Source organism: Sycon ciliatum, chromosome 11 (assembly GCF_964019385.1).
Source record: "Sycon ciliatum chromosome 11, ocSycCili1.1, whole genome shotgun sequence".
NCBI lineage: Eukaryota > Metazoa > Porifera > Calcarea > Leucosolenida > Sycettidae > Sycon > Sycon ciliatum.
The window spans coordinates 16672491-16699634 of NC_088653.1; the positions used below are offsets into that span (position 1 = coordinate 16672491).

A 27144-nucleotide genomic window follows, 5' to 3' on the forward strand; every position below is an offset into this window, starting at 1 on the left:
GCACATCTTGGATGCGCACACCTTCCCCTCCCTTTGTTATTAATTTTCTATACCGGTAACTTAGAACCTTCCTAGCTGGAAGGCTGTTGGAGTGCGCACGCACCCCCACACACAACACACACATCACACACACACACACACACAACAACAACAACAACACACACACACACACACACAAACACACACAAGCTCACGGCTTGGCATCATTTGCAACTTCTCTTAACCAGATTATTATTATAATTAATATAACATTTACAGATTCTTTGATCGGTGTTTGGAAACGTCTGGAAAGCGAGAGAGTGAACGACAAGCGAGCGAGGGTGAGAGAGGGTTGACAATACAGGTGCAGAACAATAACCAGAAGTGGTAGATTCAAATGTCCTGGGCCCTTGATTTTCCGTTCCAGGAATGAGACACCTCCTGACGCGTCCTGACGGTGACATCAATATTGTAATGTATATGTGGATAATAGAAGCAGATAGAATGGGCGAGTAATATGTTTTGCAGTATTTTTAGAGGCCGCGATATGTACAAGAAAATATTTTTGGGACGCAATACTATGTACAAGAAAGGGTGAGGAATATCGATTTTGAAAATGATTGCCAGTATGGCATCTCATAATAAGTGCACGTCGCATGCAGACATGGACTTTCTTGCGGGCGTACGTGCATCGCAAACATGTACAGGTAGAACACAAAGCCAAGCTCCAACCAGTCGATGACGCTCATGTGCGTGTGTGTGTGGGGGGGGGGGGGGGGGGGGGCGCTGCGCTGTCAAGGCATGCCTTGACGAAAACACGGGCCGCATAGCAACAAAAATATAGATGGGCAGCTGGCGTCGTGCAGAATAATACAGTGTATGTTTTACCACCAGGCCCAGGATACACACGAAGGCAATAATTTGCGGTTGACCGGGCGAACGTGGCCTAATCAGAAAGTGTTGGGGGGGGGGGGGGGGAGATGGAGAGGACGGCGCACTGGCTGAATGCGACCACTGGTCAAGCTGCGTGAATGTACATGTACATGTATGTATGGCCGTACAAGCAATGTAGTGGAAACGGATACATGTATGTATTAGTTATTCTTCACAATGAAACATGCACACACGCACTGTCTCTCTCTCTCTCTCTCTCTCTCTCTCTCTCTCTCTCACACACACGCACGCGAACGCACACACACACACAGACGGTACAGATACTTGGCCGCTTATTGCGCCGGCCTCACAAGATGTGTCCATGTTCCGCAAGTACAAGTACAACTAAAACCGGATAGGCGATGATCGCTCTCTGACGATAGCGGAATGTCACCAAGCACAACGCATTGCGCTCACAAGGTTGATACAAAGCTTCAATAGGTTGCTTCGAGGTTCACACATTTTCCAGCTTGTCGCCACTGGAGACCGTCTATCGGCAGTTGGCAGGCTGACGGCACGAAGCCAGCTAGCGCGCTGATGCTCCCTAGTTCACCTGCACCACCGCCAATGCCATGCTCTCAGCCGAAGTGCATGGGTGTCCCCTGCATGGGTGTCCCCTCCACGGATGCAATCATGCTCTCAGCAGAAGTGCATGGGTGTCCCTTGCATGGGTGTAACCGTGCTCTCAGCAGAAATACACTGATCTCCCCAGCATGGAACACGGGCGTCATCTCAACAGCAGTGCATTGACGTGCTCTGCACGGGTGCAGCCGTGCTCTCAGCCGAAATACATCCGACGTTCCCCAGCAGCGGTGCACGGCCGAGGCGCAGGCGCGCTCTCTCTCAGCAGAAGTACATTGGCGTGCCCTGCATGGGTGCGACCCCGGTGCCCGTACCACTCGGGCCGGCAGAGCCCGGTGTGTGCGGGGAGAAGAGCGGTGTACTAGGCAGCGTACTGGGCGTGTAGACAACGCCTACAAGGACACAGCAAAGATCACACACACACACACACACACACACACACACACACACACACACACACACACACACACACACACACACAGAATGACACAGAAACACACACTCAGAACGATGACATTATTGTCAAAAGGGTGACTGGTGTGACTGTCCTAAGAGCACCGTATTCCCGGAGTATAAGCCGCACAGGAGCACAAGCAACATTTGTTTTGTCATGTAATACAGACATGTACACTGTGTATCCGTAGTGACTTTTTCTGGCGTGAATTATGAGTACGGCGTATACTCCAGCAAATACGGAACAGTCGACTGCGGATATAACAACAATTCGCGAAGAACGACAGACTTTCCATGCCCAGAGCAAAGTCCCATCCAACTGTAATACATATAATGAGACTTCGGGTACACGGACACTTCGCGAATACGGACACTTTTCTGATGCCCCGCCGAGTGTCGTTACACGCGAAGTTGACTGCAGCTAAAGTACTCTCAAGCGGGCACATCAATCTACAGTGGTTAAAGGCAAGCAAAGACAGGAGTACGACTGGTAGTTTCTGTTACGGATGACTGACCTGTGGGTGTGCCAGCTGGCGAGTACAGGCTGCTACCCGGCCAAGCTGCTGCGGCTGCCACACCGGCCGCAGCCGCAGGGTGATACGTAGTGCCTGTCCTGCCCAGTGATCTCTGCAAGCCGTGTACGCCAGCCACAACAGGAGTTTGCTGTGACAAGCACACCACACAAACAAAACAAAATTGAACTCGGATACAGAAGCAATGGTAAAATGAAAAAAATGGGGTGCGTGGGGGGGGGGAGTGTTCACGAAGTAAGGGTACACATACCTAAATACTACGGTACACAATGGGGGGGGGGGGGGGTACACATAAACTGGGTAGTTTTATTATTACCTGCATGGCGGCAATGGGATGACGTTGAACGAGATGTCCACCGGGTTGCGTCATGTGGTTGACCAGCGTTGGAGACAGCGGGGACAGCTGCTGGTGGAGGTGGCTGTGAGAGAGAGAACGCTGCGAGCCGTCGAACGAATGAGACCGCTGCGAAACCTGCTGCTGCTGCTGATGCTGCTGCTGTTGTTGCTGGTGTTGCGACTGTTGATGATGCGCAGATAGGTGAGAGTATGGTGATGATTGTCCATACTGGTGGTGGTGGTGTTGACCGACTTGATAAAGTCCTTTAAAACAAGACAATCAGCAGCAACAGAAGCGGCAGGAGCGACGGCAGCAGCAACATCAGCAGCGACAGTATCAGCAGGGGAAACACATGGATTTTCATGGTGGCAAGCATTGATCCAGTGCGTTTGGAGGAAAGGCAAATTCAAACAGAGTACCTCTACAAATCCCCACAATGTCTGTTTATGTGAATGAGGCACACTTTCTGTTTAGATCATACATTATTCATACGGACTAAGTACACACAGATACTCTAGTCACGTCCATGTATGGAAGAGTTCGGGGTGGCGAACATTCCGTGTCACCCCAAAGGGGTATGCTACATACCCGGGGGCCACTAGTAGTAGGAGGAGGATGTGATGAGCGGATTCTGGGACAAGGGGTGCCCTGCCCCCCCCCCCAAAAAGGGGTATTACGGTACTCAAACAAGGCCTACCTCTATGTCCTGCCGACAGATCGGCCAGCGGGGGCATGGCCAGCTGTGCACCGCCCTGGGTTGCCATGACACTGAGTGACGGTGAGGCAAAGTGAGCGTGCTGTCCACCCTGCACCTGGCTGAGAATCTTCTCGTTGAAGCAGTAACAGTATCGCTTGCCTTGCACCTAGCGCCACGCATTACAACAAGGCAACAAGAGAAGAACATTATTAATTATTTTATTATCCTTCCCCTCTTCGGTCCTACGTAACCATGAACCTTCCCAGGTGGAAGGCTGTTGGTTTGCGCACTGGAGGTGTGTTAGAGCTAGGTCTCGGTTCGCTGAATGTCTCAGTAGCCTGTCAGTTTTGTGCCCTATTATCGCACTTTCTGACCGTTTATCATCTCGTTACAGTCGTGGATAGTTGCTGCATAACTCGGTCTCATGTGTTTCTTCTCTTTTTACATTTGTTTATTTATTTATTTTTATTTCACCGTCCAATGGCAGAAGCCAATGCAAAGGAGGGGTTATTTATTATAATTATCAGAGAGGTTCTGCTATACATGAAACATAGAGAAATCACGTAGGGAGCAGGTGTCTGGGTTAGAGTCTACGGCTTCGCGTGTTTTAGGTCCAGATTTCTACGCGTAGATGAGGTTCTCCAAGTTGTGGCACACACAAAGAAAATGTTTACGGATCTGCTGGATATCATCCAAATGCAGGCAGAACACTGCCGAGTTTGGAAGGGGAAATTCCCAATACACGATCCATATCCATGTGCATCAGCGGGAGAGTAGCAGTAGCAGCAGCAGCAGCAGCTCACCTTGTGTAGTATGCTCTTGTCATAGTAATAGCGCATTGCTCTGGACATCTTGTCGTAGTTCATGCTGGTCTTGTTCTTGCGGAGACCCCACTTGTGTGACACCTACGCACAAGAACCAATGTAATACATACATAATATTATACACAACATACAGACTTTAAGTAACTTCCTCAAATTTCCCAATTATACTACTGGAAACCCGTGATATCCATGTACATGTCTTCTGTGTTGACGTCACTAAGACGTCACTAGGACTCTGCATGCACGCAGGCCAACCTGTGCTGCCTTGCCCTTTTGTTGTTGTTGTTCTGTCTTCCGAGTCCTTGAAGTGACTTCCTCGTTGTTGGCTTATGAAATAGAATTATACATACCGGTAAGATCCTTGTCTTGTATCAGCAATTCAGTCTCGCCCCCCCCCCCCCCCCCCCGTAGAGATCTCTGGATCCACCCGTGCAGTGTAGCATTGTGCGCCTATAGCTCACCTCGTCCGGATCCAGGAGTTTGAACTCTCCTCTGTGCTCCGTCCAGCAGATTATTGAGCGATGCTTCTCGTCCTGGAGTAGCTCAAACAGGAACTGCCAGAGCTGCACTTGCTGACCATCTGATAAAACGCACGCACAGACAAAGTGAAGAAGAACGTGTGCTGTCGTGATTTTGTAAGCAAGAGATACGTCGCTGGGGCTGATGGCGATAGCGGCAGTGATATACGAGCAGTGGTGATGGTAGAAGCGGCAGTGGCTGCAGACATCGACTAGCGGCGGAAAGCAAAAACGTGGGAGGCAGCAGCAGTCGCAGCAGCGGCGGCGGCCACAGAAGCAGCAGTGGTGGTCGTGACGGTGGCAAAACCACCACCAGTAGCAGCAACACCACCACCACGACCACCAGCAGCAGCCACCACTACCACCGTCACCACCACCACCAGCAGCAGCATCAGTAGGCCCAAAACAGAACCACTACCTGGTGATAGCATTTCAGACACTATATAAGAACCACGATGGGTTAAACGCTGATTGAGCACTTCTCCTGCCAGTACTAAGCATATTGAAAGGAAACAGACCCAGTACATGCCCTTACCATGATTCTGTCCGGATGCAGGAATGATTGGCTGGTTACCAATGGCGCTGTCGGATGACTCAGCCTGTCTGGACAGCTGAGTATCACACATCAGAAACAAGGCACAAAGCGAGGCTTAAACAGCGGCTTATGCTTGACACGGGAGATTGCCAAACAGGAAAATGAAGACTACAGTCAACTTTGCTAATAACGTCTGCGGATGTTACGACAATTCGCGAATAACGACAGAATTTCCATGCCCAGAGCAAAGTCCCATCCAACTGTAATACATGTAATGAGACTTCGGGTATAACGACACTTGGCGAATAAGGACACTTTTCTGATGCCCCACCGAGTGTCGTTCTAAGCGAAGTGGACTGTAGTAGTTAGGCAGTACGGCACTCACCGAGTTGTCAGTTGCCACTGGTGTGGTCGCTGGCGCTTGCACGCGCATCAGCGCTGGCGGTGGAGCGCCAATGTCTTCTTTCTCCTGCTTGGGCTGGCGCTGCTCAAAGTCCACGCTGTCCTGGCCGTGGGAGTGCTGCGGCACTTGCTGCGCCTGTCTGCTCTTGTTGTCGTGGATACGGTGGCCGGCGGACGCCGGAGCGACGTAGCCAGGGTCGTCCGCCGCGTTGGCAGCCTGAAGTAAGCGTGCAGGCAAGCACACACACACACACACACGCACACACACACACACACACACACACACACACACGCACACCCACGCACACCCACGCACACCCACACACACGCGCGTGTGCGCGCACACCCATACAGTTAGTTGCAATAACGTCCGGCGATTTCGTATAGAGAAGGTATGTGTTACCATTGTTCAAGTGTTTGCCGCGATGCCGGCGAGTATGTGAACATTACTAGAGGAAAAGGCAAACACAGAGTATGTGATCGCAATAGGCCCATCGCGCAATCACGTAATTTGTACCATAAACACCCCACAAAGCCAACTGGGGATGGTCGTGTGTGAGGTGTTGAACAATGCATTGCTGATCCCAACGTACGTACTAACATACATTACTCATACATTCCATATTTGGCAATGCGCAATGGGCTTATGAATCAGTTATGATTCACTGCAAAAAGTTCAGTCTTGGATACGATGATGCCGTTCCGTGTAGCATACCTATATCCCCACACCACACCCACCCATTCGTTATCACATTATTGGGCTATGATCCCGTTTGATTTTGCAAAGTAAAATAAAGAATACAACACAATACCTCTTGTTGTCGATGGCGTTGTATTCCGACGACGTCGACGTCCGACGTTGTACTGGCCGGACTCACCGAGCGCAGCACGGGCTGCTGCCACGTCAGCTGCGTCAGCGTCTCCGCCGCCTGAGACTCCTCGGGTGTCACGGAAACCCCCGCTGCGGCGATGGCTGCCGGGTGGTGGCCTGCGCTGTTGCCGCCGCCGACGCCGCCGCCTCTGCGGTTGTCGTGGCAGCCACTGAGGTCGGCCACTGGGGTCGGGCAGGATGCCGCGTTCCCATCTGAAAACGACACCAAAGCATAGTGCAAATAAGAATAAGTTGAGGGAATGGAAAAGGAAAATGTCTGAAGAAAAAAATGACTGTCCCCACCAGGACTTGAACCAGGGACCTTCACTTGAACCAGGGACCTTCACTTGAGGCCACTAAGCTATGGTGTAGCTGTCATCCCAGGAGAGACCATTAACATTTTCTTTTTTCCCTTTTTTCCCCATAGCGCAAAAACGAAGAATAGGTTTAGGGTTGGATGGAGAGCCAACACCACAAGCAGGACACAACACGGGCACGGACATGCTCGCGTGTCTGCCTGTGTGTTTCTAGACTTCATGGCATGGTCGTGAATTGGACAGCAATCCCTACTTTTGAGTTGTTTCAAACTTCAACTTGTTTGTACTTTCAAACTGTAGTCATTCCGGAAATTATTCCCTTATTACCGGTCGTCCATAATCATCGATCTTTTACACGAAACGAAAATGCTTCGTTGATGGGTGGGTTGGTTACGGAGGGTTTTGTTTTTGAAAATATTGTTCAATAGAGTGGATGGTTGAGTGGGTGGAGTGGTTGGGGGAGGGTCAAAACTGAACTTGTTCGTTCCATGACAATTATCCATAATGCCGGATGGCCCCTTACCAATGTGATGCTGATGATGCTGCTGGTGGTGGTGATCGGCATCCGCTGCCATGGCAACCTCTCCGTCGTCGTGCGCCGGCAATTCACCGCCGGCTAGGGTCTGCGTGGTCGCCATGGTTGCGTGCACAGAGGATCGCTGACGATAGGCGTCGGAGGGCAGCAGGGATTGCTCTGCCGACTGGTGTGACGAATACGCTCCGGACTCGGAAGCGAACAGGGATGAGTTCGCAGTACCGACGGCGGCGGACGCCGATGAAGGATTATTGTTCGGCTGGCTACCGCTGCAGGTGTTGTTGTTGTTGTTCTTACGACTTCCGCTGTTGCTCGTCTGGCTGGCACATGCAGCTTGCTCGAGCACCAGGCTGTCGTGAGAACGGAATGGCGTAGTAATTACACCTGGCGGATGAAACGAACAAGAAGAAAGGATGTTTGTTTGCTAGTTATTCTGTTTACTAGTACATGTACTTAACTTCTCACATTAAACGGCAACTGGGCCCAATGACATGAAGGCAGGTACGGAAGGAAAGAAGCAAAGGAGGAAGGGAAATAAATGACAGGACGACAGAAGGGTTTACCGGGTGTTAGCGGTCGTCGTGAGTTCCCTTCGGGAACGGACACGATAATTTACTTTTTTTAATTTTTATACGACAGAAGAAAATCACAAAGCGAAATAGCCCAGGCTCCAGAAGCGCTCAGGAAGTGACAGAAACCGCGTGCGCACGCACACACACACACACGCACACATGCACACACAAACACACACACACACACACACACACACATAAACACACAAACGAGCGCTCACTTGAGGGTGTCGGAGGAAATGTCCTTTCCTCCAGGCCCATGGATGTGTGAGCGCTTGGAGCAGCTCCACTCTGCTGCTGCTGCTGTTGATGGTGATGATGATGCTGGTCGTGTAGGTGATCTCCAGTGGTTGGCGGAAGTGAGAACGCAAGGCTATACCCCTGCGACGGTGTCTCTCCCGCGTGGTGATACGCACCGCTTGTGCTGGCGGTCGCTGGGCTGTAGCCCAGGTAATGGGGGGAGGCGAAAGAGCCAATGCCTCCGCCGCCTTGTCCCGGCTGGAATGCTGCGGACACGCCTGATATACACACGAATTAGCGTGCACGCACGCACACACACACAGACACACACACACACACACACACACACACACACACACACACACACACACACACACACCGACACGCACACACAACATCCGTACAACATAATCGAACACCGTGTCAGAATGATTTTGTCATAATGCAATGTCGCCTGCCCTTTTGACCTTCTCATTACAGATAGGCACGGAAGTTTTGCCAATTTTGCCAAAAAATTCGACCTTGCCGTATGCTATAAAAAGTAGTGGAGTAGTACACAGGGGTCGAATTTCTTTTGCGAGAAGTACTGTCCATACGAACAAATAATGGCAAGATTATTTGCATCTTTTTTAGATTCGGACACTGCTAACATGTCACAGTCTAAGGGACCTGGGTTACTGAAAAACTTCCACAAAAAAATCACATGAAAGCAACACGGCCATGATCATCATCAGCATGGTGTTCAGCGTAGGCTAGCAGCTAGCTGCAGAGCTGTCATCATCTCTAGGTGTACGCCTATGATAGCATGCGTGCCCGAGTGACAACCAAACAGTACAGAGCCACCACTCACAAGTTAGCTGCCCGCTTTACCTTTCCCATTTTCCCCCGCAAGTCACATGAGCGCCGGGCGAGCTCGGGTCCGTAGGCACACGAGTAGGTGGTTCACGAGTGCGCTAGTGCTTGGGGTAGCCTGGCGAGTCTGCGTTCTTCTTGTGAAGTTGCAGAAGGAATACAAAACAAACTGGATCTGGAATCGAGCATCCGCGGCACTACCCAGCTATGGCCTTGCATAATTTATGGAAGCATCTACCGCGCTACTTGTACAGTTGTAGCATTTTGTACGCTGTCGGTGCAGTGAAAAACAAAACAAAAAAAACCTGTGGATTTTTACGCCCAGCCGACTCTATCTAGCTCCAAACTCCGATCCACGGACCTACGGTTACTTGAGCAACGCACATTCAGCGATCAGCGCAGCATCGGTCAGGCACGACACGGACTTGCCTGGTGTCAACTCTAAGTTTGTGTATTTTTCCACACACGCACACAAAGGCGTCAAAGGCACAAGAACTGAAGACTAGTGAGTAGTGTAGTGAAGTAGATCGACTCTCTCTCGACGACTACAGCTCACTTTACTTTTCCCTCTCCTTCCAAGTAAGCTAGTTACTTTGAAGTAAAGCAAAGACTGCCTGCAAACTGAAGTACCCGGGGTAGACGTAGCCGAATGTGGAGACTGAAGTCATTGAAGACACGAGACGAGGGTTTTTTGAGCCCATATGAGGGGTCGAGAAAATAATAACGCCCCATTCGTAATCGTCGCTGCGAAATGCTAACAGTACAAAGTACAAGGACGCACCTTTGCACCCGGGAACATTTTCGAAAGGAAGACGATGCCTGCACCTTTTGACAACTCGGGTCTCGGCCGGGACCGCCCGAAGAAGGAGCAATCGCAGTCACAGGTGGACTACTCGGCCTGGCGTGCACCCCTTTTTTTGTAGGAAGGTGACAGAGGCCCATTCGCGGACCCACGCAGCGCCAACGAGAAAGATCGGAGACGCAGAGAGCCCTTTTAAAATAATACTTGTCCTGGACCTAGGTCGGCTGCATCCTTCACTGATCCACGGACGGTTCTCGACAACGAAGTCAGGCCTGCACTTTGAAGGCTAAGTCTGAAAGGAGTCCCTTCTCTCGCCAGTGGTAGCCAGAGAGATAGGCAGGGGCGACCCAGGCTTGTTCAAGGTGTAGCTTGAGTCAACAGGAAGCCTGCACAATCGAGCACCTCGACAGTGATGATTGCCTCTACTACTGCTACTAGCTAGAATTACAGGATCAAGGTTTGGTGCACGATTTCATCAGTCGCTTGTCAGCCAGCTACAACTAGTACAAGCTTGATTGAATGTTTATCAGTCCGATACGGGCCGCAATCCATCGAGCAAAGGCGGCTATTGGTGGGAAACTGCAGGATATAATCGCTAACACGTCGTGACGAAGAAAGCTACTGGTAGTATTTCCCACCATAATGAGACAGGGGAGCGCCACGTTCTTTCTCTCTTTTTTGTGTGCGGGAATTGGTATCGGTATCTGGGCTTGGACCCCTGGCCACTTTCAGCCAGCAAGCTTTGAACTAATCTGTTATCATTGCTGTACGGTGTGCAATGGAGATATTTTCCGATGTGAAAACTACGCTGCAATGGAGTCTGAGAGTTTTACGGAATCATTGATGTTCTTCGGCAGTTTGTCTAGGGTTACGGAGTTTGGGTTACAACGAGGGAATGCCTGGCTACAGCTTCGAGTCTCCAGCAACTAACTACATGTACCGCGGTATACTGATGTAATCACTTGTCCTTGATATAAGACACAGACAGTACGCAAGTAATTGTTACTTTCATGTACAGTTCTGGCAACTGAAATCCGACCCCCTGAGCGGTGGGTTCACATTCTTTGCGATGTGAGCGCACCGTTCAGAGGGTCGGATTTCAGTTGCAAGCACTGTAGATCTACGAGTCATGCAGATCTACAGGACCCAACCATACTCGCACTGAAAGGCAGTAGATCTACCCTGCAATCTGGGCTTTGCTTCCGAAGTCATGATTTTGTGGGTAAAGTTATATCTGCAGCGAGTGAGGGTTAGGCCATAGGTATAGGGAACAGTGCATGCACGCACGCACACACACACACAGTAGCTCGTACACTCCATGGGTGCTGCAAGAGTACGCCATCGTTGTTATGTAGGAAGATTAGCCCTGGTCGTCGAGCGTGTACCTGTGATAGCTTCGCGGACCGCAGCATCTTGCCTCTGTCGCACATGCACTGCCCAAATCTGCTGGGGATACGCGTTGCAGGGAGAGAGAGGAAATGGCCAATTCCTCTGTGGAAGCGTCAAAAGGAGCAATTCACAGGATCACATCCGACGGAGCACCATATGTCCCCATGAGTTCTGTCGCTGGATTTCGCAGTGCGCCTGACTACACGAAGACCACAAACCTCGTGAGGTGCTCACACGTACAGAGGAAAGAGGAGGGGGGGGGGGGGAGAATTGTTATTCTTTGCGCAGTAAGTGTATATCTGTTCGTACGTACATCAATTATTATTATCGAACGAACCTTCCATGCGCGGGTAAAGCAAAACAATTGCTCACTGGTCCACTGGCTATATTTGCTCCTGGTACCACTCGATACCATTGTGTTCTTCTAAGTTAGTACAATGTTGACAGAGTGGAATCTTCATGCCACGCTCAACGCACATTATACAGGATTATGTCGATACTCTCTTTCTGATGTAGGTAAGCCCGATTGAATAGCTCCAGTAGCTGTTGCTGTCGAAGTTTGTTTAACGTCGCACCACAAACAGGCGAATTTGCCTCCTTTAAATAAAAAAATAAAAAAATAAAAAATAAAGATAGTACTACATGAACATGTAGCTTCTCAGGTTTTTAGTTGTACTCAAAGACAATACATGTACAGAACAGCTAGTGATTTACCTGCAAAGTAGGCAGGCCTGACATCTACGGGTCACATGGTATCGGCCATGTTGGTTCCACTGTGCATATGCTACGGTCACTTTCTGATCAAATGTGGTCAGGTGACGAAGATGTGCAGTCACTCTCTTATCATGAATCCAGCCACATCTGAACATGCACGCTTGCAACTGGATATGATGACGAGCAATGAACGCTGGGCCTCTGGTTGCTGCAGATGAACTTGATAATGACCCTTGTCGTAGTTTAACTCAAGAGCAGGAATCAAAGCCTCCGGATGGCTCTTGAATTCAAGTTAAGCGCTCATCCTCACACGAACACAATTTAGATGACGGCTTCTGCTTCTTCTGCAGAATTTCCGCTCGCCGGCTAGTGCGAGATGAGCATGTAAAATCTAGACACCTACTCACGATGAGCAGTTAGCCGCCGGGACGTGGACAATGTACAGCACTCTATCGGAGAACGATCACCGGAGAACGAGGGCTGGAAAATTAGCGATTCCCCCAGCACGATTTCATTAGCGCCCAACCAATTTATCGGCAGCATTGATGTTATCATGTGTTCGTATTGAAATCGGCCTCTCTGCGGTTGTTTAATCGATGGCAAGACAAAATTAACCACATTTTCTTGTATTTGCAACAGCACGTTCGCATGTGCAAAGGAACGCGGTGCAGGAGAATGTCTTGCTTTTTAGTTCGACAAGTCAGCCATTTTCTTCTACCAGTGCCCATGTGCTCCAATCTTGTTAGAATCGAGGAGCAAAAATGATGATGAAACCAAGTGCACAGGGCTGGCCGGAGGTCTCGACTTCAAATTGAACATGTACTGATATTATCATGAAAATAAAATAAAAGACGACAAGGGATGGGGATGGTGGTTGCGAACAGTTCATGCAGTAGGGTTGACAACTGATCTCTGCAAACATGGCACTTCCTCCTAATGGTCTCTGTGTCGTTTTCCTGCGCATAACCTTATTCAGGGAGTCTGAAAATTAATATTTTGAATGTCTTTTCTTATTCACTAGTGCACGTACTCAGATTGTGAGCCAAGGAAAATATGTAACATGGTAAAATGTGGGCACACTTTATGCGGTCGAGTTGTGTTAGATTGTGCACGTATAATTGTTCAAAAATCTGGTTCAGTCGGTGGACTCGACCGCATAACTTGTGCCAACTATTTTCCCTGTAACAATTTATTTTACTTGACTGAGGGAATAAAACGAGAAATGGTCTGATGACAAAATTGACAGTCACCACCAAGACTAGAACCAGGGACCTTTGCTTCAGGTTACGATGCTCTCACCATTGAGGTACATGTATGCTTAGTGCTATTCCCTGTCCTTCTTTAATGGGGCACATGAAGTTCGCAAACTCAACATTCGGGCTTGTTGGGAATGCCCCAGTAAAACAATACAATAGAGAACAAAAACCAGACAGTAGCGCAAGCACAAACAGCAATGAATGGATTCATCACGTCAGTCGGTCGGATTTCCCATGACTTCCGCAGACGACCCATCTTACTGCCGCCGCACTGTCCCGTATCCGTCTGTGCTCTTGATGACGCGACCAGAGTCGGGAAATATCTGAGCCCAGTACAATGCACACAGCACTACAACGCATGCTAAAAATAAAAAGAGCAATATTGCGCCTCACGAGGTCCACATAGAGAAACTAGACTCTCCTTTGCCTAATTACGGTCTGTAGCAGCAAGCTCTTAACTTGACACGATGTAACCCTCGACTTCTGCACGATGCTCAGAAAGAGCGGTGAACATCGCCTTTCGAACATTTTCTTCCTTTCCCTCTCCCCAGAAACGGAATCACGAGTGGATACAACATTTAAAATCGATATCATCCTTGAAGGAATCACTTACCTTCGTATACTTCTGCAGACCAACAACGAAAAGTGCCCACTCTGTCACGGCCGGTGCTGTCACGCGGTGAGGTGCCGAGGCAGTTAGCATACGTCTTCGCAGCAGTGCAGCCCTTGGAGCGAGCTTTCCAGATTTTGGCGGGGCGTGTTATCTTTCCTCTTCCTCTTCCTCTCCAGGAATAACCACAAGCAAAACACTGGACGCTTTGTAGCTGTCGGACAGTGTTTGTGTCACCATGGACTTTCCAAGCTGCAACTGCGGAGGTTTCTTGTGGAGTGCGACTGAGGATGCGCTCAGTTCCTGTCCGTGTTCCTGAGTTCTTTCCGTCGCTGCATCCGCTGTTGCGACTGTACACGGATCATATGTGTGTGCGCGCGTGTGTGTGTGTGTATGCGCGTGTGCGATGATCTTTGGCCTTCACAGCTCTGTCCAATTGGGAGTTCCTTGCAGCGGCTATGCTCGCAGCCTTTCATTGTTCCATCCATTGGATCGGTCAGGTCAGGCGTACATGCCAAAGCCTGGACGTTTGAGCGCGGGCAATGGCCTAATTCAACCCCCATCGACCCGAGTGCGACCAGTCTACACAGGACTAATGCTTATCGCGTTGACCAGATATTGGAACTAGCTTTACGTTGAACAACCGCTGCGCACTCAGAAGGAGTTAACTGCACTATACGTTCACTGCTAGCATAGCAGACCGGTCCAATCAACATTGGTGTTCTGCTGGAGAGGCCGAGAGAGAGAGCAACTGCCCCTGGATCACACCTTGCTGGTGTACCTGGTGAACCGCCGCCATTTTGTGGCGTTACTTAGGACGGAAGTGTTCGCGCTCCTCCAGAATCTCTGCGTTGTTCAGTTGAGCGACGAGCGCTGGTGTGACGAGCGGAATCGGGTCGTCCACCGCCACGGCTTTGATCTTTGCTCTGCGCTCAACTGTACGCAGCAGCTACAACAAGCTCGAAGCACTTCAGGGACGTGCAGCACATTCGAGCCATAATATCTACCGCTGCAATTCACAGCTCGCGCTCTGAGCGATAACATGCTCGCCTTTGCTGTAGCACGCGTTGTCTTTGTCGGAATTTGAATGCTCGCAAACGTGCAGACTCGACATGAAGGAGATATGACTTGTTCTGAACTTATCACGCCATCATCGCAACATTGCAGGGCAACCAGAGTTGTCGATTCGTATGTTCACACTACGACTTGAAGTTTGAAGGTAGAGCAACGTTCGAACAAGATGAACGACAGCCTCAACCAGTCATTTTTCGCTGCGTGATCTGTGAAGTATCGCCACAGTGTCGAACACGGCACTATTGCGCCGTGGGTCACGAAGTCATGAACGACGATGGCGAGAGAGGCGCTTGTGAAGTCTCGGACGTACAGCTATCACCACAGAATGTAACTGTTAGTGAGCACGAAGGCCACGCCCAAACTGTACAATCTCATGCAGCTACTCTGATGTTTTGTGATTCGCGGCTCTTGCAATTAACGACGAGTCCGCATACACGCATATACATGGGAATCTGGCGTTTAATACGATGTGTACAGATGTTCCCAGCGGCATGACATTATGGTATACGTCGATAGCTTCCGTTCGGATAGCACTCTAACTTCCTCTAGGCTTTTAACTGGAGTGCAAGTGCATGTGCACGTATTCAGACGGGCATCCCGTCCCCACTACGTCATCTTAGCTTGGCCCAGGGGACCGTGACATCATCGAGACATGAGGTTTCTTAGCAGTTCCTTGATTAGAAACGTTCAAACCGCTGGAATATTCACTATCCAGACGGTGTGTTCATTTCATTATCTCGCCACTGCTTGAAAACTGTGTTGCCTACTAACTTATCACATATTGTGTGAGCAATTAGAACCTGTTGCAGCGTTGTGCAATCCTCTCCCACCCAACCTTTCATTGTTTGAACGATGTTTCACGTGTTGATTGAAACGTTTCAGAGTTTTCTCTCTCGCTGTCTGTCTGTGTCTGTTTGGCTCTTTGTATGTCCGTCAGTTCTCTCTCTCTCTCTCTCTCTCTCTCTCTCTCTCTCTCTCTCTCTCTCTCTCTCTCTCTCTCTCTCTCTCTCCACGCACACAAAATACACGCACACGAGCACGCACACACACACACACACACACACATCTCTGGAGTACGCGATATTGGAAGGGTGGCTCATGATTCGTCCGACTTCTCGCATGCCTCTACGATCGCAGTCAGATAGAGTGTACATTATTTTACACTCATGTACTTGTACATCAAGATCTTAGAAAATCGAGGATATCCGTTACGTCCACTTTGCTGCGGACGCCTCTACATGCGACAGTCCGCTTACACAGATCCCTCACTTCCTGACGTAATGTCCTCCGTTTCCCGTGGCGAACTCGCCTATGCATTGCATTGTACCTACCAGAGTCATACAGTTCTCCGTGTTCCGCTCTATTCCAAACTGTTCGCCATTATGTGCACAAGACTGATGTGATAGAGACTACTGGTGTGTGTGTGGGGGGGGGGGGGAGTACAGCTAACAGCGTGCACCCTCTGAATTGGTATACAGCATTACAGGTCGCAAAGCAGTCCACACACGACAGGCATAACTACAGTGCTGGCAACTGAAATCCGACCCCCCCCCCCTAGCGGTGCGCTAGCCGGGTTAGCGATTCGTACGAGACGCAAGGGGGGGGGGTCGGATTTCAGTTGCCAGCACTGTATCTACAGCCGCTCAAAAAAGGCCTCAGAATTAGCCGAATGTTAGACCACGGTTGTAGAAAATGTTTGATAATGAACGCCAACGGGATCATAGCAATGTTCTTGTCAACAAAATGCAGGTTTGCTGAGTCGAAAGTACCATGGATTTCTCTTGTGCTCTGGATGGCAGTCGCGAGTCACTCAAGTGTCAAGTCAGATGGGCGGAAAAAGCCCGATCTCCAGTGTGCTAGGCCACCAACTTCCTTATGAAGTACTTTATTTATTTACTTCTGCACCTCGTAGCATGTCAAGACGGCCAATTGAAGTGAGGAGAGGATGAGACCAACCACGGAGAAAGAGGAAAAAGAAAAGAAAATAGGGAGCACGCAATCCCATTTTAACCTTCCAACATGTCAGACAGCTCTGAGACTATAGCAAAGCACGGGCGAAACGTAATAAATTATTATTACATGTAGATACTTGGTATACCTTTTCAAGACTGTATCGCTACGATGCCGTGAAGCTTGTGTACACCTTTTATCATAGAGCTGGCCAACACAGACGCGATGAACCACTTCACGTGATGGAATACAGCTCCTTTCCTTACAGAATGACACATTCTGGTGTTAGAAAAGTACTCTCATTGCTTTACAGTACATCTTGGGAACGTTTCACACTCTGCTCAAGTCGAGGAGGTTGACAACTTACTTGTTTGGCGCATTTTGCTGTCGTCACCTCGAAAGTCCTTGCCTTATTACTATGATGAAAATCCGACGTCGTTCATAATTTCCAGTGACTGTGACGTTACTGCATCATGAGCATCCAATGCTTGCATATAAAGAACTCTTTTTTTTACTCTCAAAAACAACAAATAACCCGAAAGCACGAAAAAGGCCAAAAACTATTTTTTTTAATGCTTGCATGTACACGTAAGTTATCCCGACTCAGATCGCCTTCCTTCATCTGTCCTGCGGCTTTTTCTCTTTTAAATGCTGCAAGTCGGTTATCGGGCATGCCTTTTCTGCCTTACCCGTGTCGCTACCTTGTTCACTTTCCCGACTTCTGCCTTGTTCCTTTTAGTTCCTCAATCTTCCTGCAACGGCGGCCATCATTTCCCCAAGCCCACACAGCTACATACTATGCACCCAGAGCATGCAAAAGAATCAGCTCAGGCGGAGAAAGTCCCTAGACGTGGCTATAATGGCGGTAGCAAACGCAAAATTTGCATTTCAGCTCGTCTCCAGTAACCTTTAACACAGCGCGAGTCGATACAGCACTCAGCCGCTCCACTCCCACAAGCCTTTAACACAGCGCGAGTCGATACAGCACTCAGCCGCTCCACTCCCACAGCACACACCTATCCCACTGTCCAAGAAAATTGCACCCTACCTTTGTTTTTTGTGCGTTTCCTCGTTCCCTCGCTTTCAGACGCCGCAGCGTTTCTTGCAGTCTTCTCCGTAATCAAATAGGCGTCGTATCTCGGGAAGCTCCTAAACGCCTGGCAGAATCTCGACAGCACCACCCCAGTTCCTTCTTGCCCGGATTTCCACGAGAAGAAGACGCAACGCCACTGTTTCGACAAACCAGCCGCGCTGCACTGAATCCATCTACTGGAGACCAACAACGGTGGAGGTTTGTTGTCATCTTGTTCGAGCTGCTGCGGCCTACCGGATACCATATCGGAAACCAGGCTCCTGGCGAGAGACGGCTAGCGCGCACGCTAGCGGCAGAGCACATGGCCACAGCTGTGTCCGAACGGATGCCATGCGCAGTCTGCATGCCCACGGCAGCGTCCTGTCGCGCTTGCGTGCGTGCGTGCGCGCGTGTGCTTGTGTGTGTGTGTGTGTGTGTGTGTGTGTTTCTTTTTCTTCATAAGCTGTTGACCGAGACTCCCTTGATGTGGGCTACTCGGAATATTAGATTTTACACTGTTTCTAGTGCAAACCCTGTCCATTCTGCCCAATAGTATAATATTATTACCAGCTGCCAATGTGATGACCTGGAACTGTTGAAGCCGGCCTAGATCTGCAACTGTAGCCAACGCCACTTTATGCCCCCCCCCCCCCTCCCCCCTCCTCCCCCCCCCCCTCCGCTTGCCTCACGTTCCTGATGCTAGTACCAGTGGCTGCCCAAACTACAGTTCTGGCAAGTGAAATTCAACCCTTGAGCGGTGCGCTCACATCGCACAGGCCCAACACGGGATTGCAAAGCTACGTAATAGAGGCTGCTAGAATGTGAACACACCGCTCAGTGGTCGGATTTCAGTTTCCAGCACTGTACATTGTGCCTCTGAACCTCTTGCGTCACGTCCCTGGTCCCGGATGCACAGAATGAGGCCAGAGCAGTCTGCCTTCCCCGGTCATATCAGTCACATCCTGGGTGCCATGTTTCAACGACACACGATCGCCAACAATTCCTACCCATACACGAGCATGATACATGAGATGCATGCACATGACGATTGGACACTGTACCTGATTATTGCAGTGAAACAAAGATGTACTTTCGTATTCTTCCGTAACAAGCGCTAGGCGATATTACACTATTCGACATACTAGCGTCCACATCATACTTGCTCTCCTCGGACGTCCCCCCCCCCCCCCCAACGCACACCCACGCTCGTTTTTCCTTCTTGACAGCATTCTCGAACAAAACTGGACGAACCTGCTGCCTGGGCCCTGTCTCTGGCTGTCCAGGAAGCGCGATCTACCTGACTGCATTTTGACATGGTGGCCCAGCTTGATAGGCGGGGCATTTATCCCTGGACCAGCTCAATGTATGCCGGCAGATCATGCATGCTACTCCCTGCGTGCTTCCAGTACAATGCGTTCGTTCCCCACGAATGCGTTCACTTGCAGACAGGCTGCAGCACCTAGGCTAGCTCATGTACATGTACATGTACGACTACACGCTTGTATGTGTGGAACAGTTAAAATCATTCATAGCAAGAATAAAAAAGCTCCCTTGGGCTTATACATGACTGTACTCTTGGAGATTATACTCTTGATCATAGCAGTAAGGACGCGGAGGGCTGTTGAAAATTGCCGAAGCTACATTATTATGTATGATAGTCATTTTGATATTACTTCGAAGTATTCTTGCACCATTGATCGCCGGTGTAGGACTCTGCGTGTCCTCGCACCTAATGCACGAACATGGTGTCATTGTCTGGGTGCATCTACCGGTACCAAGGGTAACAATGAGTTTCCAGGACCTTTTGTACTAGGCATTGGCGGATAATGCTCGAAAAGGTGGCAGATTCTGCTCGAAAGGCAGTGAAATTGGCAGAACCATACAAACCCTATGGCGGGCAATTTCTCGAATTCTGCCCCATTTCTTTATCCACATACCAAACATGCATGAAACTTACCAGAAAAAGTACCGAATTCTGCCAATTTTTCTGCCGGCATTGTCCGCACATGCCTATTATGAGAAACGCCCCTGCCCCATGCTGGACCATCATTTTACATGTACTGTATTACGAATAGACAGCGACGGTCTCTCTTTGTCAGCATCCGTATAGGAACGCCACCACCCTCTACGGATCAAGGCACAGATGCAGCTCCTAAAGCGGTGGAACCTGAATAGATCATATCCACCACAAAGTGGTCAAAGACCAACAAAAAATACCATTCGCAGCATCCATGTTGAGGGACTCGTTACATAATGTCACCGCCACAATTATAAAAAACCTGTCGTTTCTGACCAGCCATCCACGGAGACGTACATGTGTATGTGTTTTTTTGTTTGTTTTAGAGAACAATCACATCATGAACCAGACCACGTTTGTTAGTTCGGCATACACCTGCATCTGTCTACCATCGACCAACCGTCCGAGGAGACCACCATTCACTGTATGCACATGTGCCGACACAATCATGTGCAGCTCTGGCCAGAGAAATCCGACTTTATGAGTGAAGTAGCGGCGCTGTGTGGTGTGTGTGTGTGGTGTGTGTGGTCCTCGGTCCACATAGCCTCCAGCGCTGTTATATTCAGGAGGCCGGATTTCCGTGGCTAGGACTGTATTGTGCGCTCTGGTGTGAGTCTCGACAGATGAATCCGCAATCTACCGCCAGTGCTGGCGGAACAATCGACTTCTGTCTCCATTCTCCAACCATGGATTGGATCGTTGTGACTGGCAACTGAAATCCGACCGCCTGAGCGGTGCGCACCGCCCACATCGCAAAGATCCAAAACGGGATTGTAACGCTACGAAATAGAGACCACCAGAATGTGAACTCACCGCTCAGGGGTCGGATTTCATTTGAAACCAGTGTATTATGTACATGTACACTTCGAAATAGAGACCGCAAGAATGTCAACTCACCGCTCAGGGGTCGGATTTCATTTGAAACCAGTGTATATGTACATGTACAATGTACATACAACGTTCCCAAGTAGTAACTACAGTGCGTATTAATGAAATCCGACCACGCATGTTAGGTTTGCGCTCTGCAACAAGTCCACATCATGGAGTCTTGAGTACAGGTCTAGGGTCGCGAGGCCGCACAGAGCTCCGCTTGCGTGACTTCTGTGATCGGATTTCATTGGTTAATTGAACAGCAACATTCAGCTAAAGGCGCTCACCTGTAGTGTGCGAGACCATGTCTGCACTGGTCTCCGTATGTCGACGAGCCATGGAACACATTGGCTGCATCACGCCCCGTCGAGCTAACCAGCGTCAGCAGAATACTTGCCTTGTCGCCAGGCAACCGTTGCCAACGAGCACCGACACAGGTGCAGGGGGTAGTAACCTCGAAGAATGCCAAGCTGCAGCGTAAATCATGCGAATACATACGACACACGAGACAAGATCAGCTCATTCCTTCCAAGATTCGAATTGTGGTCTGATCACAGAATCAGTATAATGGACTCGGATGGAGAGCCAAGGATAATATTTCAGAAAGGAAAAGGGCCTGTAGGAACTACACGTTATGCTATAATGTCCACTAGTACCACCAGTTACTTGACAATCAGCTCGTGCGATAGCATTGCAGGACACTGACCAATGGTACTGGCTTTTCCACAACTAGCTGCTAATCAGCTCTAGGATGTCTTGGATGCACACTCCAACAGCCTTCCAACTCGGAAGGCTCTAAGTTATAGGAACATTATAGGGTACCTTGTACATGTAGTTCGTTGTTCCTTTCCTTTCTCTAAACATTATAATGTTTGGGAAAGCAACGGATTTTCCTCTCTCATTTCCCTTGCTCTGGCATGGTCTTTGTTTTATTGTATTTGTGCGTTTTGAAGTATGCTTTGCGTCTTCTTAGCCTCGAGCTGAGTTTTCTTTGCATTTCTTTGTTTTCTGGCTAAGTCGAGTCTATGTTTTCATCACAACACGGACAGGGAGTCCTGACACTTTCAATGAGCACTCTTCCTATACGAATAACCAGATACTACATGTACAGTACATGTACATGGAAGGCTGAATGTTTTAGGACCCGCGTGTTTTAGAACCGAGCTTCGGTAAAGAAATACATTATTAATTATTTTATTATTATAGTTATGTACATGTATATGAACGACCGCGCGTCCCCCATGATTGACTACATTAGGTGCTCGACGTGTGTATGTGCGAAAGTGTTCTCAAAGCTAGCGATCGGCGCCGCCGCCGGCTGGGCACCTTCACTGATTAGATGATCGGCACTACAGCATGTGGAATGCGGACGTTTGTGAACGCACTTCTCTGCCGCATGGAGCGAAGTACAAGATCAACATGCATGTGCGTGGACATGTCGTTTTGACCCGCCGGATTTGGCTGGACTGCTATTGCATACTTCAAGCAAAATCCGACTTCCTGTCACCACATTTTTTGGTTCCGTGGTTAGCAGCGTGACCGACAAGAACAAAGGGCGCTGCTACCTGTATATGTCAGCGACTACTTGGCTATGCATGTACATTTCTACAGAAAAAGGTTGCACGTATCCACTGCAGGTCGGATTTTATTCGCCTCCACTCTGGATTCTCACTGTACGTACTCTGTAGTGTCCGTCGTCGTGTCTGTATTCAAGCACTGCTAGGTTTGAAACTCACACGTTGAATTTACAGGTCCAGTGTTGACCACGGCACAAAAGTACAAGTATCGTATGTCCAAACATGTCTGTCTGCAGCAGAAAAATAATATATACTTTTCCAGCATCCTGGGTAACCTTTGTAAATCACTGGACCTCTAATGTTCAGCACCTGAGCTGTGAAGTACCCATGTTTTGTTCCTTGGTCCTGGAGGTTCTTTAACCAACGCTGTACATGTACATGTACGTGTACGTAGTATCCTGAGGTTAGTGAGCGCAGCATGAAGCTTCAAAGAGCGCACGTGAATTCCCCCGCGTCTGGTAGCAAGCTACTGCAGCAAGGACACTGGCGAGACAGGCCGAAATGTTTTTGGAGCAGAAGCTGCGACCCGTTTGCTCACGTCCATTCCGTTGCCTGATCGGCGGCAAGCTCGAGAGCCACCCCGGTTTTGATATGCTCGATAATTATAGTGGCTTCGCATCTTGGTCATGTGACTAAATTTGTGCAGAAAGTGATAATGCCATGTGGACAGTGGAAACAACATGGCCGACATCATGTGGGCACCCTGTACAAGAATCTTACGATCTGTTGGGAATGCCCAAGTAAAATAGAACAATACAATACAATTTTCTTTGATGGTCTTGCCCTTGGAGTCAACCATTACTTGAAGACCGGGGAAAGTCATGGAGCCCGCATGCATACGTATACACACGCATGCACAAACACACACGCACGAACACACACACACACATACAAGCACATATACGAACGAACACACATACACAACCACCATGTCGCTATAACCAACTAGTAGTCTTACATGTGCAAGCCACCTTACACAGACAAACAACTGATATTAGAGTTACAGCGCATGCACTCATGCACACACATGCACACACGTACACGCGCGCACACACGCATATACATTCGTGCGTGAGCAGCTTGACGGGGCGAGAAGGCCTCTCGCTTCGCTTCCCAGTTGTCTTGTGCATCGCTTTGCCATAGTTCTGGGCTCTGCGCGACGGCTGCATACCAACGTGGAGAGTTACAACTGAAACTAATGATGCGAGAAACCTCCAGAACTGCAGGCTCACTGTGCATCGAGCACTCTCGAGAGCTGCATGCCGCAATTTTCTCCGAGTGTACAAAATACTCATGTATTAACCCACCATTTACCATGTATACGCCCGTCGCAAGAGAAGCACGCAAACTCTGCAAATGCACTGGATGTGCACCCACAGATTTCGCGTACACACACACACACACACAGGAGCGCGAGCATACATGCCCCCCCCCCCCATTGCGCGTATACTTCGCCGTGCGCGCTGACCACCAAAGAAAAGATTGCGGCCGAACCAACCAGCTTGGTCGGCCGGGAATGCCCGCACAAGTGAAGGCATTAATTTTTAAACACATTGCCTGTAGCAGCAAGTACTAAGTACAAGCTGAATCGTATCTCAATCTACACAATAATTGTGGACAGTCTTTGCGTCGATGAGATACACTCCGAGCGCAAGTGAGCGTGTCGTGTTGAACACGATGTCGTACAAAGTACTTGCGATTTGTCACTAACAGGGGCTACTTAGCGACCAGCCATTATTTTGCCAAGCCCACAGAAACCAACGCGCAGATGGTGTCACTCTGATTGTGTACTCGGCGAGGAACTCACCGACAGAGCACAATGTCTGTAACGACGGGTGTGAACCAAACTCGAACGACTCGACCAAAACATAACCACCATTACATACACATGTAGGCATAACAGACGAATACACGGCGAGTGCGTGCGGACAGATTCCCCAACAACCAAAGGTTTACAGATGCACACACACGCGCGTACAAACTGTGCACATTCGGACATCCTCTAGCCTGGTTCGACGCTTCTATAACTCCGCTACACGTACTGTATGCGGCACGAGGTTGTCCGGTTGATTGCAACATTAATAGGAAAGATGAGAGATCTCTTTAACATTGTAGGATTGACGGTACAAAAGCAACAATATCCTCCCCTTCCAACTCCCATCCACTTCCTCTATCCTTTAAATTCAGCGTTCTCTGGACACTATCGTATGTATAGAATTCTTTGTTAGAAGTTTTAACCAACCCATGCACATGCACATGCACATGCCCTGACACGTACATGTACATGTACATGATTGGAATTCACTTTCGTTTCAATGAGCAGGACAGCACCAAAAAACGTGAATATTTGTATACCATTCTCCACAGTATAGAAGAATGGAAGGGATCCCATGGTTGTCTTGCGGCACTACCAACGTTAACGCCTAGCTTGAAGTTAACTTTAAGGCCACGACCGAACCAAACACCACCTGGTGTCCTGCAAATAGCCTCACCCATAAGCGTATTAATTTCACTCATTACCTCCTAGCTCTGCCCTTGGCACACACGTACAGTAATGGCTGACTGGCCTGGATCGTATTTCAGCCTTAGCAAATTTCAGATACTTTTTCCTGTCAACGGCCTGGCGTTCGGAAATGGCCATTGCCCCAGAGCGGAACCTGGCGAGCCCGTCCGCTTCCTCTGCGTGAGACCGTGCTGCCTTACAAACCTCAGACTACCTATTGGGATATGCCCTGGCAATTCTTACCACACAGCAACCAATTAGCCAATGGCTGCAAGACGATGGATGGAAACGTATCACCCGCGTTCCCTCACCCTCCGATACCTGACTGTGCATGTGTAAGGTTTTACTTGTCATCCAGAAACGTTATGGCTGCTACAGCGATGCCACCATGCATACAAACGTGGACTGTGGCAAGTGGTCGGACGGCCTCTTATTGGTAATCTCATTGACTGTATTCAGTAGTTGCGGTAGCTAAAACGGGAAAGGTCTGACTGGTAATAATTATTATACATTCCTTTCATCTCGGTTTGCACGAGGTTTTCAACCTGACTCCAATGAAACAAAATCATGAAGTTCGCGTGGCAAGTCCACGTGACTGAGTGTCAGGAAGTTATTTTGTTGTAGGCATACTTTCCACCTAGAGGTATCGTCTTCGAGGGAGAAATCCGATTCGAGTGGGCTTCGTTTGTCGCCGGTGAAACTAGCGAGGGAAATTGGTGCTAATACATGCATACTCCGCTTTGGTATCCGTGGTTATAGAATCATAAGAGAAAAGGAAATACATCTGTGTACCAAAATAATTCTTCCAATGTATTGAATACATGTACCGGTATATTGGAATAAGTTAGAGGTGAAGTTTACCGTTTACCGTTCTCTGCCTATAATGCCTAAGTGTGGGTTGTTGATGTCATTCAAACAGGGAGTGAAACAGTCGGATGAGAAACCATGATTTAATTAATACTCGCGGTGAGACATTTTCCGTAATATTATTATCATGTCAACATTCGTAAAGACGAGGGCAATCAACACTTTTTTAGAACATTTTCACCCCTCCCCTCTTCACATTGATGCAGAACAATTTTTTTACTAAGTACACAACCTAGTGCGTCTGTCCTTCGCCCGTTAGGCATATCAGCGAGTCACGATTCGACATGTATGCAGGTACTGCTCAGTCATCGCTGACATCTTGTAAAAAAATTGGTGCTCGCGTAATAAAAGTCTCGTTCCTGTCCGAAGATATCGTCCCATGAAACTGCGAAAAGAAACCACCAATCTTTCCATCAGCGTTGAACGCACCAAGCATACATGTTGCATTGCCAAACAGCACAGGGAAGTTCCCCTTTCCTCTCACTCGACGAGAAGTAAAGATTTGACAAACTTCTTCTCCAACACATGCTTACGAGGATGGACAGCAATGACATAATCGGGAGCAAAGAGTTTCCAGGTCACACTACTTTTCGCGTGTGGCGAAACAATTTGACAAAGTACCCAATGCAACCGCCCAATAACTACAATATGAGTTTCATCTAGCCACAACTCACGGCAAGAGCTGGTTCTAGCATGTGTTTCCGACACAGGGAGTATGGTCGGAGACACAGGAATCAACCTAGACTCACCGCTTCGTCCGCGTTGACAAGTCTCAATTGAGAGTCGATTGTCCCTGGGCACCGATGGTTCCGCACGGGCCTTGGTTGGAGATCAAATCACTGCCTGCTCAGCTAGGTGGGTACACACTGCTCAGGAAACTGTGCCTTGTCGTTCGTCTGGAAACTGTCAGATGTGCCTAGAATCCTGTTGTGTTCAACTGCCTCACACTAATCCAGGAGCTGTCGAAGAAAGGAAGAGAGCTGCTTCCGCCGTTCCTGTGTGAGCAGAGCACGTAGTTGTTGCACACAGTACCAGCGCGGGGCTGGGCAGATCAGCGAATTAAATTGAGGGCATGTACGCTGGTATCCCACGCTATCTCCACGGTGGCGAATAACGGGGAATAGTTGTCACACCTGGACAATGCTAGACCAGCAGAACCTACACATAGATGCTTGCCAAAGACAGACGTATGCACGGACGAATTGCCGATTTGTTCCTGGGCGCTAATTCACTATCCGTCACTTCCAATGTGGGTGTGTATGA

At 49.1% G+C, this 27144-nt stretch overlaps 1 protein-coding gene across 2 annotated transcripts; it reads right to left on the bottom strand.

The window, feature by feature from the left end:
• Nucleotides 1–214: 214 nt before the first annotated feature.
• LOC135827766 (uncharacterized) lies at nucleotides 215–27144 on the bottom strand. Of its 2 annotated transcripts, XM_065340214.1 has the most exons (13): nucleotides 26631–27144; nucleotides 21222–21404; nucleotides 8310–8606; nucleotides 7505–7900; nucleotides 6606–6877; nucleotides 5777–6010; nucleotides 5392–5467; nucleotides 4800–4918; nucleotides 4318–4419; nucleotides 3515–3680; nucleotides 2797–3080; nucleotides 2463–2610; nucleotides 215–1886 (listed from the first exon to the last, which is right to left on the bottom strand). In XM_065340214.1, the coding sequence occupies exons 2-13, from the start codon at nucleotides 21289–21291 to the stop codon at nucleotides 1756–1758; spliced, it is 2295 nt and encodes a 764-aa protein (XP_065196286.1). In that variant the 5' UTR covers nucleotides 21292–21404; nucleotides 26631–27144; the 3' UTR covers nucleotides 215–1755. The 2 variants fall into 2 exon arrangements, with proteins under 2 accessions (XP_065196286.1, XP_065196285.1); XM_065340213.1 differs by lacking the exons at nucleotides 21222–21404; nucleotides 26631–27144 and adding an exon at nucleotides 18024–18327.

Bases quoted from the DNA above. Each gene is read 5' to 3' on its own strand.
- LOC135827766 (XM_065340213.1), bottom strand. From the start codon at position 18,312: ATGGTATCCGGTAGGCCGCAGCAGCTCGAACAAGATGACAACAAACCT. The intron at 5,468-5,776 runs GTGAGTGCCGTA...TGTGATACTCAG, and splicing joins CAGTGGCAACTGACAACTCG to CTGTCCAGACAGGCTGAGTC. The intron at 4,420-4,799 runs GTGAGCTATAGG...TCTTGTGCGTAG, and splicing joins AACTCCTGGATCCGGACGAG to GTGTCACACAAGTGGGGTCT.